General features: G+C 41.9%; 1 protein-coding gene across 1 annotated transcript in view; it reads right to left on the minus strand.

Annotated features, from left to right (window-relative positions):
- LOC124800005 (maltase A3-like) overlaps positions 1-21,211 on the minus strand; it is a 131,043-nt gene that overhangs the window by 65,120 nt on the left and 44,712 nt on the right. Inside the window, exons 2-3 of the mRNA XM_047262962.1 lie at positions 15,634-15,813; positions 7,373-7,545 (exon numbers count right to left, since the gene is read on the minus strand). Of these exons, the coding sequence (XP_047118918.1) occupies positions 7,373-7,545; positions 15,634-15,813 (353 nt within the window). The remainder of the gene's footprint in view (positions 1-7,372; positions 7,546-15,633; positions 15,814-21,211) is intronic.

A 21,211-nucleotide genomic window follows, 5' to 3' on the forward strand; every position in this document is an offset into this window, starting at 1 on the left:
AGTGTAGAGAAAGTATCCGCTCCGTACTGTTGCATCGAATTAGGTAGAGTCTATAGACAGGCAATTCAGTGAACTGTAGCGACTTGCCAGGCAACTCCTGACAGCAAAGTCACTGAAGTTCACACACTTATTATCGTTTTCCACGTCACAGATGGTGAGCACTTGTAATGTGAGTTAAAAACTTGTAGACGTTCTATCCACAGGTAGGCTATACATTTATTTTCTGCATGTCTTAAAGTTCCGCGTTTCCTGGAACCATGGAGGTAGTGATGAGTAATACTGTACCAAATTGTTAAGTCTTCTGTGGCCACTTGCTGACAAGTTGCCTGTTGGCTTCTGTGTCGGGTTCATCGGCCGACGTTTGTTTCATGATTTTTCTGACGTTTCGCCAACACGAGTGGCTGGCACTGTCACAGCTTCAACCTCCGTTGCTGGTGGCGGACTGGAGTCCAAGGGCTTTTCTGTTGTCAATTCCGGTGCGGTTCTGCTCTTGCTACCTGTAACGGTCGTTGGCTGCAGCACGGGAATCCGGGATCTGGATAGAAAGCTCTTTACAAACCGACATAGAAGATTATAGAGTGTCTCAAATCGACAAATAAGGAAAGGGAACCACTTGTATTGTGGGGGATCTACCGCTTACCATGTACGTACGGAAAAGTCTACGTTGGAATGAGTGGTCGCTGAATCAACACCAGGATCACCGAACATAAGCAGCATTACTGGTTGCGGCGGGTGGAAAAATCGACCTCTGCGTGAGACCGACAACGTAGTAAAATTCGCCGATCCAAGTGTTCTTGCTGTGGAGAAGAGTAGTTAAAGCACCCGTTTGTTCAAAAAAGCTATCGAAATACACAAACATGAGAATAGCTTCAACAGGAAAGTAGGAAGCCTCAAGGTGAAGAGAGCCTGGATTCCCGTGCTGCAGCGAACATTCGTTGCAAGTTACAAGAGGCGAATCGCACCGGAGATGACCATGGAAAAGCTCTTACACTATACGCTCCAGGTACTTACAATCTGCGGCCTCGAGCTCGACTCGAGTCTGCCACCAGCAAAAGAGACTGAAAAAAGAGGCTGAAGCTTTGACAACGCCAGCCAATCGTAGTGGCAAAACTTCGGCAAAATCATCAAACGTCGACTGAAGAACCCAAGACAAAAGCCAACAGGCAGTTTGTTAATACTGCACTGTCATATTTTACCTGCTATAAAGGGTAATTCAAGACGATTAGGGATTTACTATCGGCTATAACTAATACATGACGATACACCGATAAGAATGACAGAGAACATCAAAGAAACTTCCTGGCAGATTAAAACTGTGTGCTGGACCGAGACTCGAACTCGGGACCTTTGCCTTTCGAGAACAAGTGTTCTATCAACTGAGCTACCCAAGCGCGACTCACGCCCCGTGCTCACAGCTTTACTTCTGCCGGTATCTCGCCTCCTACCTTACAAACTTTACAGAAGCTCTCCCGCAAACCTCTTGCGTACATGCCTCCTTTAGTGAAAACAGTTGTAGATCTCAGAATGCCCTCGCCTCGATGAGTCACCATATACTTCAGTGGTTCCTTTGAAAGGGCACGGTCGATTTCCTTCTGCATCCTTGACATAATTGGATCTTGTGCTCCGACTCTAATGACCTCGACGCTGACGGGACGTTCAACCTATTCTTCCTTCTCCTTCCAAATTTTTCCTTGGATATTCTTACAATTTGAAATCTGCTTCCTTTCTTGCCTTTATGTAATACATCTGGAGCCTCAACCCCGTACATTAACTTCTTACACGTAGAGTTTTCAGTGACTAAACTGAGGACTGTACAAAGTTCTAGTATGTGGCTTTCCCGTTTATTCGCGCGTCGTATTCGAAGTTCTCCTGCTATTTTCCTTTCTCTTCGTATGTGTTACTGATAATTTGGGGCAGTGGATTGAAGTGGATTATCGCTGAAATGTTGTCAGCGTGACCAAGGAGAGTCATAAGAACAATAATATATGTAAAGTGTGAGATTTCTTATATATTATCTTTAATTCCTATTGATGTATCTCTATGCATTAAATGGTGATAGCCGTTTAAAATCGCTGTACTTGTATGTATTTTTAAGTATCTTGTAATGTGATACTTCCAAAAAGTGTATAAAATTCTGTTATCTGCAGAACTTGTACACTGTGGCCAGTACAAGTTCTGGTGACAAACTGCGCAGGTAACATACAGAACTATTCCATTTTCATAATGAATGAAAAGATTGCCGCCATTTGACTGTAAGATTTTATTATTTCACTACCGTGATTTCGCTTGTAGTACCATTTTGAAATGCAATGGCGAAAACTCCATTGCCCGACTCGTTGATTCTGACGTCGCGTTGGGCTTGACACTGCTGTAGTTAGGAATCACATAATTAGCCTTACACTTTTCGTTGAATCTAATACAGTGCATCTAATTAATTTTCTCTTCGTACATCCATATTTAAACTGGATGAGGGTGGGACACAGCTGGTATAATTTTTATTAAAATGAAATTCCTCCAGCTGTACTTAGGATTTTCTATTTCCTTCGCTACTAGTTTCGACGTTCCGTCAACGCCACTTTCAGGCCCGTACACTCCGATGAAATCAGCTGTGTGTGGTTCAGTCTAGAAGTCTGCGGTGAGATCTCACCGCGGACTTCTAGACTGAGCCACACACAACAGGTTTCATCAGAGTGTATGGGCCTGAAGATGGCGTTAACGGTACGCCGAAACTAGTAGCGAAGTAAATAAAAAATCTATAGCTGGAGGAATTTCATTTTAATTAAAAAATAGTAATTAATTTTATCTTCATCCATTGTTATTGAAAACCATACGCGTACGTATTTTTTAGCAAACAGTTTATGCATTTTCCTTGGTTGGGGACCACAGTCATGATTATGCTTATGAATAAAATCGTTTCCGCCATTCAACTTTTTTCGAATCACACGTCTGGTGGTTTCTCCGATGCCAACGGACGAAGATCAAAGTAACTCACTCCACTGATTGTATTAGATTCAACGGAAAGTGTGGAGCGGATGATATGATTCTTAACATACGAGGGTTATTCCAAAAGAAAGGTCCGGTTATAAAAAAAAAATCAAAACTAAAATGTTTTTTCAAAACAATTGTTTTATTTACATTCCTTACATCTTTATCTATTTTTCTACATAACTTCCATACTTATTTAAACATTTGTCACATCGTTCAACAAGCTTTTGAATGCCCATGTTATAGAAATCGGTCGCCTGTGACGATAACCAGTCCTTAACTGCTTCTTTCACTTCATCATCTGTGTCGAAGCGCTTGCCGCCGAGAAACTCCTTTAAGTAACGGAACAGGTGGAAATCACTTGGCGCCAGGTCCGGACTGTAAGGAGGATGGTCCATCTGTTCCCATCCAAATTTCTTGATCAGAGCTTGCGTTTCATTTGCAGTGTGGGGTCTGGCATTGTCATGCAACAACAAGATTCCAGACGACAAAAGACCACGTCGCTTATTCTGGATTGCACGTCGAAGTTTAGTCAGGGTAGCGCAGTAGGCGGCTTTATTAATCGTTGTTCCTCTCTCCATAAAGTCGACTAACAATACTCCACGTCTATCCCAGAACACAGTCGCCATAACCTTACGTGTTGAGATTGTCTGCTTTGCCTTGACCTTGACTGGCGATGACGTGTGACGCCATTGCATTGACTGACGTTTAGACTCTGGAGTGATGTGAGAAACCCATGTCTCATCCCCTGTGACAACATTGTCTAAAAGACTGTCACCTTCCTTATGATATCGCTCCAAAAAATCAAGAGCAAAAGCCATTCTTTTCATTCGTTGGGGCTCAGTAAGCAGCCTGGGAACCCAACGGGCACACAATTTGTGAAACTTCAAATGTTCAGACACAATTCTGTACAAAGTTGTTCTACTCACATTCGGAAAATGCATGTCTACGTCTGTAATAGTGAATCGGCGATCTTCACGAATTTTTTTGTCAACCGCATTGACCAAATCGTCTGAAATCACTGATGGTCGGCCACACCGTGGTTCATCGTGCACATTATCCCGTCCTTCATTAAAAGCTCGCACCCACTTGCGCACTTTACTGTCGCTCATTATGTTAGGACTTCAGTAATCTGCCGATGGATTTCCGCCGCTGAATTGTTTCTTGCAGACAAAAACCGTATCACTGCCCTTACTTCACAATCGGCGGGCTGATCAATTGTCTTAAACATTGTAAAGTGACACTGTGAACTACACTCAGCAACAGTAACAAAGCGAATGGCGGCGTTTGACGCGCAAGGCTTGCCGGGAGTCGGCGCGCATGCGTGTTTTGTCATTGGCGCCAAATTTCAATAGTTACGGCGAATCGGACCTTACTTTTGGAATAACCCTCGTATTTGTGTGAAGACCAGGCGAATGTCAGAACACCAAGACGACGTCAGAAGCAGCGAAAGAGGAATGAAATTTCCACCATTGCTCATGTGAATGGCAGAACAGCCGAAATCACGACAGTGAGTTAAATAAACAATAAAAATTGAGAGTCAAATGGTGGCAATAATTTCATTCGAAAAGCATATTACGACTGTGGTAACCAATGAAGGGAAACACGGCGTAGACTACTTTCCATTTCGATAGAAGCGCCAACCTTCCGACACGGCAGCTGTGTAATGCCGTTTCTCTTGAGTGCAAATGATTGCATAGGCGACAGCAACCACGCATCCTGAGAGCCTATGTTCTACCTCTCTTATTGTTTTCTTTCTTTCACTTTCTTATAACTCTCTTATTATTATTTCTGTTTTTGTTTCACTTCATTTCATTATCGACTTCAATAGTTACTATGGCTCTGTGGCCTCGTTCAAGCACTTCAATCATAAAATGACTGCGCGAAACCTGTATTGCACTCGGAATACGAAGAAAGGGGCGTAGGGTGTAGGTAGGCTCACTAAACATTCATACGGTAGGTAAATAATATATGTTTATTGAGTGTAGTATTCTTCAGAGAAATTACTATGAGCCGAACGTTGTGCAGTTTGAGAAAGCATTCGAGAATATCAAGGAACTGCTCGTTCCAGAGAAGCGCAGGAACAGTGAATGTACTTATATAATTTTTGTGGCTTTTAGTCCTTGCCGCGACGCTCATTACGACTGACACCTAAGGCTACAGCTGCGTCATTCTCCCACGCACCCCGTAACTGTACCACGCCGGATCTCCCAGCGCGGCTTTTTGCTTATGCTGACAACATAGCACAAGACTTTACCGCATCGCCGAAAACGGCACGCTGGAAAAAAATACAGGGCTTGGTTTATGTAAACGAGTGGCCTGAAGTAGTTGGAGGTGTTGCCCAATTTGAGAATGTGGCGTGTGTTTACGCCTAATATTGCGGCTAGGCATGGAGTATGGCGCGAGTGTAGACTCGGTATATGAGCAATCTGTTACAGATAGACGTACGCTGAACGTGGCAGCTTGTCGCGTCTTAATCAACTTAGAATGTAGGGTTGTAATCGGTGCAAGCCACAAGGGTTACAGCAAGTCGCAGATCACACAAGAATTCGGATTCCCGATGTCAGCAGTGTCGACACTGGATCTTCAGTATCGCAGAGATTATGTCTCCCCAAGCGTAAACCGCCGAATGGGATGACACGTGTTGTCTAGCTGGCGTCACGTCGCTTCCGTGCAAGGCCCACGAGAAACCATGGAGGTAAGAATAAGGGGAGGTGGCGCTACGTATCCCAGCCGTACTACGTTTTGAAGCCATGGGGGCGTGGCTTGCTGCCATGACACTTTGACCAAAACATTGCCAGTGTGCTATAGCGCTGCGTGTATTATAGTCGCTAATTGCACCATATACGCATGTAACGTCATCAGATTGGTTGTTTCAAAGTTTTTGTTTAAAATAAAATCTCGTAAAGGCGAAATTCCGCGTCTCTTCTGATTAAAAATAGTTTTTAATGTAATATTACGAATAGCTAGTCTTCAATGTAAACGATACAATTTTGTTAATTCAGTAATAAACGTGTATCACAAACTAAATAATAGAAACTGAAAACTAAGTTAGCTATACCCTCCCTCCAAAGCCCCATAAATACATCTTGTTTGTAATACGTACTGGGACATTTCAGTTACGTTACACTAATGGGAAACACTGTTCATTACCACCAATATTTACTGAAATACGGTACATAGAATGGCAAATTTACACAGTATCCTGTTTAGGCCAATACTTTAAGCCATTTAATGTAGTGTTAGCTTTTAATTTGGTACATGATGAAGACAAAGTGAGTTACTCAACACTTCGATTATCGACGATACGTACGTATTATACTGAAACGTGAACTTGAAAACTAAGAATTTAATTCTTTGAATTAACATACCTTTTGCAAATGTTTTGGGTGTGTAGGGAAAACTACAGCATTTTCTCGGAGCCTTACTGTTGAAAGGGAAGTCCGGTCTATGTCCTCTTCTCGGAAATGCTGAGAACATATAGTGCTCCACTTAGACGCACGCCAATTCTTCCTCCTCACGGCATTCTCCCACAGAGCTTTCCGACTTTCATTTTTAGGAAATTAAAATCATACAGGAGAAAAACACGCTATAGTACAAGTACCGATGTAGCACACGTTCATTCACAATGAAGTTGTAAAATCACACTTAACGAGACAACTTACACATGAAATGTTATTCCCTTCGATTTCGCATCACTATCAGAACGATTCGTACATCCGAACACCACACAAGTCATCATAATAGCGCAAAATCCTTCCAAAAGCGAGCGACAAGCCTATGCACACAAGCTTACAGCAGCAATGTTTTGGTCTGACTGAGATGGCTACCCTCGACTTCACATAGCTTCACAGCTGTGACGTCACGGCGTCTCCGTCTGTTCTTACCTCCATGCGAGAAACACAGGCTGTGGTGCATACGTCACAGCAAGTGACGACCCTGACGGCGAGCGAGTGACTATTTCAGACGAGTTTAGTAATGTTTAAATGCATCAACTTCTCGATAGCAGAAGTTTTAGGAGGCACCTTTTCAATTAAATATTGATTTCCTGTGGGCCCTGCAAGGAGTCGAGCGTTCACGAAGTGTGGTGGCCAAACCAACTAGTGTGACGTCACAAGTTCGTTGCATAGGCCGTATATCTCGTTGGCCCCGCCCCCTGTAGTGCCATACGGGGCGATCGACGGTCTGCTGTGTCGGATGCCCGCCGATATGTTGTGAGGCGTCAGGGACCCAAAGCTACCAGGGCAGCACAACAACAAATGTATCGCGTGGGCTGCCGCAACCCACGACCAACGCGTGTCCCTTTCAAGTCTTGGCCACTCAGTGGAATTTAAAATAAGAGCTTACGTCAAAGTCCGCGGCGGTTAAACATCGTCTGAGAACTTACCCAGTTGTTGGGCACGTCAGGCTGGGACGCGTTGTCTTTGGCGACGCCCGGGTGCCACACGAAGTACTCGCGGTACTTGGCGTGTTCCGGGTGTGACGCGTTGGTCGCCTTCTGGAACCACTCATGCTCTTCGCTGCAGTGGTTCGGTACGAAGTCCATGAGCACCTTCAGCCCTGAAGCACAGGAGACATCCCCTTTATTGTTACAATACAGTACAGCTGTAAGTAGGCTGTTTAGGTTTTATGTTGTAATGCCACATAGCGCTCTGTATGCAAAACGCTTACAGTGCTGTGTGCAGTCTGTGGCTGGTTTGCATTGTTGGAATATTTGCTATTGTATGTGTTGGGTAGTTGGACGTGAACAGCGCGTAGCGTTGCGCAGTTGGAGGTGAGCCGCCAGCAGTGGTGGATGTGGGGAGAGAGATGGCGGAGTTTTGAGAGCGGATGATCAGGACATGTGTCCATCAGAAAGAGTAAATTTGTAAGACTGGATGTCATGAACTGATATATATATATAATGACTTTTGAACACTATTAAGGTAAATACATTGTTTGTTCTCTATCAAAATCTTTCATTTGCTAAGTATGCCTATCACGAGTTAGTGCCTTCAGTAGTTAGAATCTTTTATTTAGCTGGCAGTATTGGTGCTCACTGTATTGCAGTGGTTCGAGTAACGAAGATTTTTGTGGGGTAGGTGATTCATGAAAGGTATAGGTTATTGTTAGTCAGGGTCATTCTTTTGTATGGATTATTGAAAGTTTGATTGCGTTGCACTAAAAATAATGTGTTTCAGTTTAGTGATGATCAGAATAAGTAAAGAGAGACATGTCTGAGTACGTTCAGTTCTGCTCAGCTGTTTGAAAATCAAATAATGTAAGAGGTTTATCAGCACAGTCATTCATAATTTTTCTAAGGGGATGTTTCACAACGTACCATTACACTTCTATTCTATATTACCACTTATATTTGTAGTGGATATTTGGAGGAGGGAGGCGGGGGAGGTGGGGGTAGATTCTTACCGATGGCTGCCCCAAGCTCAGGCCTTCGGCGTGCATACCAACATCCAATAATTTGCTTACACGCAGTTGACCTACACTTTTATTTTGTGTGATTTATGGCGCCAGTAGCTGTTGGTTAATAACACTCCAGGTATTTCCCATGTATTTATCTACATTCCGCTTGCCCACCAGGAAGTGTATACAGGGGTTGTAGAATTGAATGACTACACTGAAAATTTATGCCACACAGGGTCGCGAGCTGTCGCCTTACCATTTGGCTATACGTGCACGACTCAAATTTCCATATCTCGTCAACCATGCGTGTACACCCTGTACTCGTACATCCATTATGTATATTCCAGTACAGGATAGACATTTTAACTGAAAGCCTCTTGCCCGGTGTCGGCTGATTAACACCACACTGCATCGTGTCCAAAGGGACTTTGGATCGTAATTCAGAATAACACAGGCACCGCAATATCGTCTTGAACACGTTTTAACAGAGTCCCCGAGGATACAAACTGTAGATATGCACTTGAGAACAAACCAATATGTCCCCACATTGGCACCATTCACGTGATGGCAGTCTTCAGCACGTCTCCTCATCTATGTCCATGCAAGTTCGAGGCGTGTTCCAAATACATCGAGAGCCATCCACAATGTGTTCTCGGTGTTTATCGACAGTATCAGCAGGACTGAAATATACAAAACCTAAAAACACTTTAGTGCACAAAAAATTTCAGGTCATGGGCCTAAAGGGCAATAGTATTAGCTAGCCAGGACCAGTCCACGCGTTGTGAAGCTTCGTGCTACGTAGTCACCAACAGCCAGATAAAAATGTAAATGCTGTGTGGCTAGGGCCCCCCGTCGGGTAGACCGTTCGCCTTGTGCAAGTCTTTCGAGTTGACACCACTACGGCGACTAGCGTGTCGATGGGGATGAAATAATGATGATAAGGACAACACAACACCCAGTACCTGAGCGAAGAAAATCTCCGACCCGGCTGGAAATCGGACCCGGGCCTTTAGGTATGACGTTACATCGCGCTGACCACTCACCTACCAGGGGCGGACAACAGCCACATGAAAGTGTGCCATTGTACCTTCATACCTGTAACACATACCCATCTTTCCGCCACAAGGAACATCATCCCAACGTAGCCTTAGACATTAATAGTGTTGTGACACTGGCGTTAGTGATCTGGTGAAGACTTCGAATAATGGAACACATTGGTTTCCAGACCTTTCTTTACTAGGATTATTTGTTTATTACATTGTTATCTACTCGCCCCTTTCCTTTGTACCTATAGCAGTGAAACAACGTATATGTTACCCATTTTTTATTGTTCTGGTGGATCGCTTTACGCTAATCTCTCTGCATGCTGTAAGTTTACTACGTATCAAGAAGGAAGACTTAAAGATACGTTAACAAGCCAGGTGGTCTAGTGATGGACACTGGACTCCCATTGAGGAGGATTGCGGTTCAAATCCTTATCAGGCGATCCGAATTTAACTTTCCCGTGGTTTCTCTGAATCACTTAAGTTTAATGTAAATACCAGATTTGATCCTATGCAAAAGACACGGCTGGTTCCTTTCTTCATCCGTCCCAAAAACGTACTTGTGCTTCGGCTATAATGACCTCATCGTCGACTAGATGTTAGACCTAATCTTCCTTCCAATTGCACACATATTAGATGTCGTTCTGTAATGTAAAACATGTTCGCTAAAATTATCAGTAACACATACGAAGAGAAAGGAAAATAGCAGGAGAACTTCGAATACGACGCGCGAATAAACGGGAAAGCCACATAGTAGAACTTTGTACAGTCCTCAGTTTAGTCACTGAAAACACTACGTGTAAGAAGTTAATGTACGGGGTTGAGGCTCCAGATGGATTACATAAAGGCAAGAGAGGAAGCAGATTTCAAATTGTAAGAATATCCAAGGAAAAATGTGGAAGGAAAAGGAAGAATAGGTTGAACGTCCCGTCAGCGTCGAGGTCATTAGAGTCGAAGCACAAGATCCAATTATGCCAAGGATGCAGAAGGAAATCGATCGTGCCCTTTCAAAGGAACCATCCTGGCATTTGCCTGGAGCGATCACGGAAAACCTAAATCAGGATGGCCGGACGCGGGTTTGAACCGTCGTCCTCCCGAATGCGAGTCCTCGAAGCTAACTGCTGAGCCATCTCACACGGTGGCAGATGTTGACTCTGAGCATAATTTATTTGTGCTGAACTGCAGGTTAAAACTGAAGAAATTTCAGATCGGCAGGAAATTAAGGAGATCGTACTTGGGTAAAAAGAATGAGTTTCAAAATCAGAATTTCTTTTTTTTTTTTTGTCATCGGTATGTTGATTGGTTTCATGTGCCAACTTCTTCGAGTAACACTGGCACCTTACGTCCTATATCTAGACGTAGAGTCTAAAGCTTCCTGTAATAGCAAGGAAGTTATTCAATGGCATCTTAACACATGCCCTATCATTCTGTCCTTTCATCTTGTCATTCTTCTCTATGTGTATCTTTCCTCTCCGATTGTGCGGGGAACCTGCTCATTCTCTACTTTATCAGACCACCTAATTTTCAACCCCTTCTGCACCATATCTCAAACACCTCGATTATTTCCTGGTTTCCAAATAATATGTGGTTCACTACCACACGAAGTTGTACTCCAGTCGTATACTCTCAGAAATTTACTCCTCAGATTATGGACGAGTTTTGTTATTTGTAGACTTCTTTGGCCAGGAATGACCTGTTAGCCTGGGCTTTTTATGTCCTCCTTGCTTCATCGATCATGCGTTATTTTGCTTCCAAGGTAGCAGAATTTCTTAACTTCGTCTTATACGTGGTCCCCAACTTTGATTTTAAGTTTATCATTAATAAAATTTCTGCCCCACATTTGTTTTTGAGTTTATCGCTAGCCCCATTTTTGCTACTCCTCATTATTTTCGTCTCTCTTAGGTTAAATCCCAGTCCATATTCTATACTCATTAGACTGTTCATTCGACACGTGCAGCAATTCTTCTTAACTTTTACAGAGGACAGCAATGCCATCTGCGAATGTAATCACCGATATTCTATCACAATGAATTTTAAATCCTTTTCTGAACCTGTCTTTGCTTCTTCGTTGCTTCTATGATGTATCGATTGAACAGTAGGGGCACAAGAATTCATCCTTTTCTTGCACCCTTATTCATCCTAGCACTTCGTTCTTGGTTCATCATTCTTATTTACTCCCTCTTCGTTCCTGTACATATTGTACATTACCCGTCTTTCTCTTATAGCTGACTCCTATTTTTGTCAGAATGTTGAACATTTCCACCATTTTACATTGTAGAACGCATTTTCTAAGTCGAAAAATCTTATCAAACATATGCAATTCTCTAGCGAGGCGATATGCACCTGTGCAACTATGTAAATGTTTTTGCTTCTCACAAGCTTGGTTCAGCACTTTCTGTGCTATCTTCAATATGTTTTTGTTTATTACCCTGTCTGAAAATTATTATTAAATGATAACATCTGGTGACATTATAGGAATTTCAGCTTAGAGTTATTTATGTGCTCAAAAACTGATGATTACGTTTTAAATTTGACGGTGGTTTACATATACAGCTAATGGTAAATGTTACAAATTTGAGTCATGAAATACAGCATGTTTATGTTGTGGCGACAGAAATACTGATGGAAGATATTTATAAATACCTCAAACGACGCTATCAGTCGCTTTGTGCTCGTAGTTTTATATCTTCCATACATTATGAAATCTTCAAACAAGAATAGTTTCTACTTCGTTCTTGTTCGTCCATTTCAGACTGAAAAACTCTGCATCACATCGCTTTATTTAGCGTATTACTAACAGTTTCTGATTCTGTAATCTTGTTTCCCGTTGTGTCAAATGTGTTAAAAATTTATATCGACACTTTCGCTATTTTGAACTGCTACACTCCATTTTTTATTTTATTACAAAACAGGTTTATGACTTGCTCTCATGTGCATATATAACGTTCATTTATTACTCTGTGCGTTTATTTGGAGGGTGACGCACAAATATCAAAGCGTTAGTGAGATCTAGGATGTTAAGTTTGATACTTGTATGATGTCTCGAGGGGTTTATTTGCACTGTTTTCTGATGTGGCAGTCAGTGTTCTATTGTAGAATTAGTGAGACCCTTGAGAGAACATGAAATAACATAACAAAACTGTTAAAGCTGGTGAGCCAGGACAGTACCTTTAGATTTGAGAATGACGTAATGATTCCAAATAAAATGAAGACAGTTGTTGACAGGAGAGGATATTATCGGATCGTCAGGTTAGTGAATAATGATTCTGTGAGAGTGATACTTATTATTTACTAAATTATGAAATACTAGTTGCAGCCAGCCCCGGGGAACATCGGGGTCGGTTCCGGAGAAATGCAGGAACACGGGAAGCAATATTGACCTTACGATTATTCTTAAAAGACAGACTGAACACAGACAAACCCACGTTTCTAGCGTTTGTCTATTCAGAGAAAGCGTATGGCGACACTGACTGGGAAACGCTGTTTGAAATGAAGATAACAGAGGTAAATTAAAACCTGTGTATAAACCAGACTGCAGTCATAAGAGTTTTAAGATACGAGAGGAAAGCAGTAGGCCTACTGGATAACTGAGTAAGAAAGAGTTGTAGCTTATGGCTGACGTTAATCGATCATTACATTGAGAAAATTTTAAAGAAAACCAAGAAGAAATTGAATAAGTGAATGACAATTCAGGGTGACCAAATACTTTCTTTAAGGTTCACCGATTGCATTGTAATTCTGTCGGAGACGGCGAATGGCTTGAAAGATGACTTGAACGGAAAGGATAGTATCTTCAAAAGAAGAAAAGCGAGGGTAATGGGATACAGTCGAGTTAAGTTAGGATTTACTGAAGAAATTTAATCATGAAATGAGAAACTAAAAATAGTAGATGAGTTTTACCATTTGGACAGCAAAATAACTAACTATGACCCCAAGTCGAGAAAATATAAAATGCAGACGGGTGATACGAAGAAAAGTATTTCTGGGAAAGAGGAACTTGTTAATATCGAATATAATTGATAAGAAGCCTTTTGTATAGGAATCTGTCTTGAGTGTATTAAAGTGAAACATAGACGACAAACAGTTTCGACAAAAAGAGAACGGAAGCTTTTGTATTTTCATGTCACAGATGGATACTTAAGATCAAATGGGAAGATCGGTAGCCAATGAAGACGTACTGAATCGAAATGGGAAGAAAAGAAAGTTTTGTGACATTATTAAAAAAAATGATCTTTGATAAATCACATCCTGAGGTATCAAGCAATCGTCAGTTTGATAATGGAGGAAAATATGAAGGGTAAAAACTGTAGACAGAAACCATGACTTGAAGAAGGGTAAGAATTGGAGAGGGAGGCCAAGGTTTGGAAGGGTGAAAATTGTAGAGTGACACCAAGCATAGAAGAATGGTAATAATTGTACAGGGAGACCAAGTACTTATAAAAGGTAAAACCTGTAGAGGGAGACCATGGCTTGCTTAAGGATAAAAAAAAATGTATAGAGAGACCAAGGGTGGACGAAGAGTGAATAGTTGTAGAGGAAGACAGTGGCATGGTAAAGCTAAAAACTGCAGACGGAGAAATAAGAGTCGATGAAGGGTAAAAATTGTAGAGGGAGGTTAAGGCATCAATACAGCAAGCAAGATGAAAAGGATGTAGATTTCAGTAGTTATCAAGAGACTAAGAGGGTTGCACAGTATAGACTAGCATAACTGCATCGGACTAGTCTTTGGACTGCAGACCAGAACAACGACGTGCATCTTAATGCATGGGTATTATCCACGTGCCGAATCTGTTACTGACAAATCTGATTTGTGTGTATTGTATACATCTTTGAATGATTTGTCCATATCATTGTACTAAATGACCAAAATTTGAATAAATGTTATAACCATTATATTCAAATTATTTTTAATGCTACATGTATTTCACTGCTAAGTTTGCTTGGTATACTATACTAAAGTAAATCACAGACTCATATTAGAGAAATATGCTTATAATTGACTACGTAATATGTTAGCTTGTGAGTCCATTTGCCGTTTCTGATCCACAGAATAGCAACAAAACTAATGTTAAAACCAGCGGAGTATAACTCGTAGAGCAGCAATTTCCCTCACACTGTGCGACCTCTGTTCAGTTAACATAGCTGCTGTTAATTATCCAAATTTTCAAATAAAAATTAACATTTTACGTATTACGTAATGGAGCAATTAAAGATTCTAGCTGTAGTTGTAATGGCATCATTTGCCGTGTACTTTGTTTACTAACCAAGCACATCAGTGATGCACGAAACCCGCTAAGTTAGTTTAAATAGTGTGTAAGTCTAGGGACTGACCATCTCAGCAGTTTGGCCCCTTATGAATTCACACACACATTTTTTGATGCTCGAAAGTACCTGAGATTAGTAAACAGCGTCGAAAGTTTCTCCTTGAGCAAAAGATACGTTGCACTGTTGACCATTAAAATTGTGACTTCTAAATGGATAGCAAAAAAGGAAATTTGATTCTCTGTGCCTGTTTAGTACAGTACGGTAAATACTTTATAATCGGTGTGAACAAGCTAATTTTACGGTGTTTCTTAAATAAACGCACCATAATGGCATCCCGTGTACAAATTATTCGCCCAAAAAAGAATTCCTACGCGGCGGCTCACAAAGTCAGTCCAAGGATGAACTGGCTTAATTATCACAAAACTCTGATGGGAAAGCATGACCAGTCATACTGTATGCACTGTAGACCGACACCTGTGGACTCAACGACTAAATAGAGACATTTCTGGAGGTTTAGTACGAGTGGGGGTTCTTGCAAGGCAACACGCGTTTGTGCGTTGTCTTCTTGAACCATGATGTCAATGAGACTTTGAAGATACGAAGCAATATTCAGATGTGATTTCTTAATGAAAAAACCACTCCATTATCTTTCCTTACAGACAGAATGTAGAAGGCATTACTGCTATCTGCTTTCTGCTGTCACGCGGAAATATTAATCGTTCACATATTCAAGCATGTGGTAACTTCACGCCTTTGTAACTTTTGTCGCATCGCAGCTTGATGAAGCTGCAATTTTGCTACCCAGCTTGGTATGCTTCAATTGTTCTTCAAATTTTACAGAATTACTCAGTTATTGTATAATGTGTCTGTTAATGTGACATAAATTTCAGGAATTTTTACCACAAAGTGAAACAAACGAATATTTATGTATATACCTTACCGACTGCATGTGCCTTGTCCAGTAATTCATCCAAGTCTTCCATGGTACCAAACGTTGGGTCTATGCCTTTGAAGTCGGAGATGTCATAGCCATTGTCCTTCATAGGCGAAGGGTACACGGGCGATATCCAGACACCTGCTACGCCCATGTCGGTCAGGTGGGACAGCTTGGACGTGATTCCTGCAGCATACAAGTGCGTGTACACAGTTAGCTTCCGTTCATAAACAGGTTCACGTCTAGTCATTAATATTTTCTTGAAACAAAAAATATCATAAATGTATGAGGCAGAAAAAAGTCTAGCCTTAGTTTGCTTTTGAAACTCTAAGAGCAACCGTTTTTGCTGACTAAATCATGGACTTTCAGTACAGTCTATTTTTTTCAGACAACTAGTACTTTTAATTCCTAAACATATTACAGAACCTTTCTACCATTATGTGTAAGCCCTTTCATTCGGTACTGTAAAATGCAACATGTTTTAAGTCATTAAATACCATAATGAAAATTGGACCTAAATGCCTTTTTTGTACGTTGTGATTACTATCTTATTTCCCAGAGTATTAAGATCTGTAGGACATCCTTACATAAATGCTTAGCTTGACACCTACAAGACAATGACGTTATTAAGAGTTTGATTTGAGAGCTAACAAATGACTTCATGTACAGGGTGTATCCTCAAGAGAGTGCAAAAATTCAACAGGACTTACTGGATGCTCCACTGGACAATTTCAGGTAGGCAACATGGGGTCGGAGAAGCCAGCTTGAGGAGATAACAGGAATAAAATCGCAGTACTGTGTACTTTTTCATTTACATTAGTTGCAGTTAACTGCAAATACCATCATTGACACAATGAACGTACCGTTTGTACTATATCTCACAAAATGTGCTGAAACTGACGGCCATCAATGCATGCATAACATCGGTGAACAAGGTTGTAGGCATCTGGTGTGTTGCGAATCACATCAAAAGCAACAATTCTGGCAACTAATTCCATCTCCGTATCCACTGTGGTCTCATACACAAGTGACTTTAGATACCCCCATAGCAAATAATCAACGGGATTCAGTTCACGTGACATAGCAGGCCACGGAACAGAATCTCCCCTTCCAATCCATCGATCAGAAAATACTCCCTAGTAATCAGGCTCCACCTCATCGTTTCCTTGCAGGAAGTAAAGAATGTACTTGTAAATAAACAGCACGGTAAGTTTAAATTTGTACGCATGTTAGCTGGAAAAAGATGGAAAAGAGTAATGCTAGACAAAGCGATAGACAAGTTTACGTTAATACCTCCTTAGCTGGCTTCTCCGACCCCAGGTATCCTACCTCAAATTGTTCAGTGGAACATTCTTTATGTCCTGTTACATTCTTGCACGCTCTTACGGAAACAGCCTGTATAAAATATAATTCTGTCGGGTGAAAGTATTTGGCGACTATGTTTGGCGATTAATTATTTTCGTGTTGTCTGTCCTCTTCTGCATGATTATTTCTTGTAGAGAACTTGTACCTTGTTTCTGTGCGTATTTTTAGAAGAGGTGAGGATGTAAATGAGGACTGACAATAAGCAAATAACCCTATGAAATAGTGAAATATAGTGGTCATATGCACGGCCTGACAGAAAACTTGAAGCACCAGACGACGGAGTCAGATGTGAGTATAGCTTCGTACATTGTAATTCTGTCAGATACAGCAAAGGACATGGAAGAGCAGTTGAACAGAATGGACAGTGTCTTGAAAGGAGGATATAAGATAAACATCAACAAAAGCAAAACAAGGATAATGGAATGTAGTCTAATTAAGTCGGGTGATGCTGAGGGAATTAGATTGGGAAATGATTACAATTACAGATTTAAGTGTCAGGAGGTCATTTCTGAAAGTATTCGTATGGAGTGTAGCCATGTACGGAAGTGAAACATGGACGATAAATAGTTTGGACAAGAAGAGAATAGAAGCTTTCGAAATGTGGTGCTACAGAAGAATGCTGAAGATTAGATGGGTAGATCACATAACTAATGAGGAAGTATTGAATAGGATTGGGGAGAAGAGAAGTTTGTGGCACAATTTGACCAGAAGAAGGGATCGGTTGGTAGGACATGTTCTGAGGCATCAAGGGATCACCAATTTAGTATTGGAGGGCAGCGTGGAGGGTAAAAATCGTAGAGGGAGACCAAGAGATGAATACACTAAGCAGATTCAGAAGGATGTAGGTTGCAGTAGGTACTAGGAGATGAAAAAGCTTGCACAGGACAGAGTAGCATGGAGAGTTGCATCAAACCAGTCTCAGGACTGAAGACCACGACAACAACAACAACATGTGCGAACCGTCGACAGATGTGTCAATGATTGGAGCTGCAGTCACGACCATGACCGGATTTTATCTGCCTTGTTCGTGTTTACTGTTGTTACGAAGCCTGATAGGGTGAATAAGGTATCTGTACAGTGACAGATGATGAGTCATCTCTGTGAAGGACACGCAGGTGATGCGTACTAGTAAGAGACAGCGTTGCCGGCACCTAACAGAGTTTGAAGGGGGCCTTGATGTTGGTCTCCATTTGACCGTCTGGTCAAACGTGCAATATGCAGATTTGTGGGGCAAACGGATGTGACAGTGGGAACCTGAGACTAGGCATTATTGTCGTCAAGGTTCTGGCGTCTGACCACCACAAAGGGGGCCTGCCGTGTTACACACCAAATGCATCGTAATTCTTTCACATCTGCTCCTGCCATCTGAGAACAATTAGTGGACTTCGTACAACAGTCTGTTAGTCGCAGCAGCCAGGCTAAGGAATTGCCTTCCTATGCGTGTACGGCCGTTAAAACTACAATATAGACGGCAGCGTTTAAAATGGAGACATCACCGGGAAGCATTACCTACTGATGAAAGGCGTCGCATTGTGCTCAGCGCTGAATCATGGTTCTGCGCTCTTCACCGGATAACTATCGAGTATCACTGCGACGGGGGAGATCCGATTATTCCGATGATTTGGGAGAGGCATAGCGGTGTTACTCCTGGCATCACAGCGCGGGAAACCTTCAGGTATGACTCCAAGTTACCTGCGATTGTGGTTGAGGTAACTCTGACTACAACGGTACGTTACGGGCATCCTGGGTCCATATGTGTTACCTCTCATGCCACATTATTGAGGTTCCATTTTTCAACAGGACAGTGCTCGTTAACACATGGCACATCTACATCTACGTCTACATCTATAGGGATACTCCACAATCACACGAAACCTGGCGGAGGACTCTTCGAACCACCTTCACAATGATTCTGTATTATTCCAATCTCGAACAGAGCGCGGAAAAAACGAACACCTATGTGTTTCTGTCCGAGCTCTGATTTTCCGCCGACCGCTGGTGGCCGAGCGGTTCTGGCGCTACAATCTGGAACCGCGCGACCGCTACGGTCGCAGGTTCGAATCCTGCCTCGGGCATGGATGTGTGTGTTGTCCTTAGGTTAGTTAGGTTTAAGTAGTTCTAAGTTCTAGGGGACTTATGACCTCAGCAGTTGAGTCCCATAGTGCTCAGAGCCATTTTTCTCTGATTTTCCTTATTTTATTATGATGAACGTTTCTCCCTATGTAGGTCGATGTCAACAAAACATTTTCGCATTCGGACGCGAAAGTTGGTGATTGAAATTTCGTGAGAAGATATAGTCGGAACGAAAAACGCCTTTGCTTTAATGATGTCCATCCCAAATCCTGTATCATGTCAGTGACATTCACTCCCCTAGGCCTATTTCTACCCTTCTTTGAACTTTCTCGGTGTACTCCGCTAATACTATGTGGTAATGATTCCAGGCTGCTCAGCAGTACTCCGAAAGAGGACTGGCAAACGTAGTGTAGGCAGTCTCTTTAGCAGCTCTCTTACATTTTCTAAGTGTTCTGCCAATAAAACGTAGTCTTTGGTTTGCCCTCCATGCAATATTGTCTACATTTTCTTTCCACTTTAAGTTGTTCCTAATTGTAGTTCGCAGGTATTTAGTTGAATTTACGGCCTTTAGATTTAACTGATTTATCGTCTAACCGAAGTTTAACGGATTCCTTTAGCACTCATGTGAATGACGTCAAAGTTTTCATTATTCAGGGTCAACTGCCAATTTTCGCATCATCCAGATAGCTTTTCTATATCGATTTGCAATTTTTTGACCTTCTGATGACTTTATTAGACGATAAACGACAGCGTGATCCGCAAACAACCTAAGACGTCTGCTCCGAATGTCTCTTAAATCGTTTATATAGATAAGGAACAACCGAGGGCCTATAACACTACCTTGCGGAACGCTAGAAATCACATCTGTTTTACTCGGTGACTTTCCGTCAGTTCCTACGAGCTGTGACCTCTCTGGCAGGAAATGACGAATCCAGTCACATGATATTCCGTAAGCACGCAAATTCACTATAAGCGCTTACGTGGTACAGTGTCAAAAGTCTTCTGGACATCTAGAAATACGGAATCAGTTTGAAATCCCTTTTCAATAGCACTCAACATTCGTGTGAGTAAAGAGTCAGTTGTGTCTCACAAGAACGATGCCTTCTAAATCCGTGCTGACTGTGTGTCAATAGACAGTTCTGTTCGAGGTGCCTCATAATGCTCGAATGCAATATATGTTCCAAAATCGTGCTCCATATCGAAATTAATGATATGGGCCTGTAATTTTTCGGATTACGTATCTTTCGTCGAGCGAGCGGTTGTCTATATTGTTAAGTATGGATCTATTGCATCGGCATGCTCTGAAAGGATCCTAATTGGTATGCAGTCTGGACCGGAAGACTTGATTTTATTAACTGATTTAAGTTGCTTCAATACTCCGAAGATATATACTTCTAAGCTACTCATGCCGCCACGTGTGTCTATCAACTGTCTGTGTGACGCAGAGGAACCCCAGTGGCCAGCAAATTAGCCAGATCTGACCCCGATAGAATATGTGTGGGAGCAGTAGCCAGGAAATCAAGGACCAGTTACAACAGTTGTGGTCTTTGTTGTCTCGGTAGAACGTATAATGGGTTTATGACACCTTCCCAGCTGGACATTGCACGCATCCACGCTAGAGTCGGTGTAGCGTCATACTCAAAGTGAGCTTATCTGTCAAGTTCTTCGTAAAATTGTCTCGATTTTGTAATCACTGAAGAACGTCACACACGATTCATTTTGTTTCCTCTTTCCTGTCTGGGTGCTTAATTCTTTTCGTCAGCAAGTTTATTTTTACTCAGCGAGTAAAAGAAAGATGGTTGCATCATGAGGAAAGGTTGTCTAAAAGACGAGGTAACCACTGGCATTCGTATATACTGCGGAAGATGTAGGGCCGAGAGAGGAAAACGTAAACCCTAACGCCGCTAATTCAAATAAGTTGCTGGCTGCTTCACAAGGAGGCATAACTAAAATTGCCCCAGAAATTCCCGCTGGACGCTTCTGTCTTCTCATTTAACAAGATGGCGTATTCCTTTCTTAAAGTGCAAAAAATCTCCACTTCCTGTATATTTGACAGCAACCACCCTTCATCCTCAAAGTGCAATACCCTCATACTGTCTACGATGTTACCCAACGAATGTTGCTAAGTTGATTCACCACCGCCGAC

Source organism: Schistocerca piceifrons, chromosome 1 (genome assembly GCF_021461385.2).
Source record: "Schistocerca piceifrons isolate TAMUIC-IGC-003096 chromosome 1, iqSchPice1.1, whole genome shotgun sequence".
Classification (NCBI taxonomy): domain Eukaryota; kingdom Metazoa; phylum Arthropoda; class Insecta; order Orthoptera; family Acrididae; genus Schistocerca; species Schistocerca piceifrons.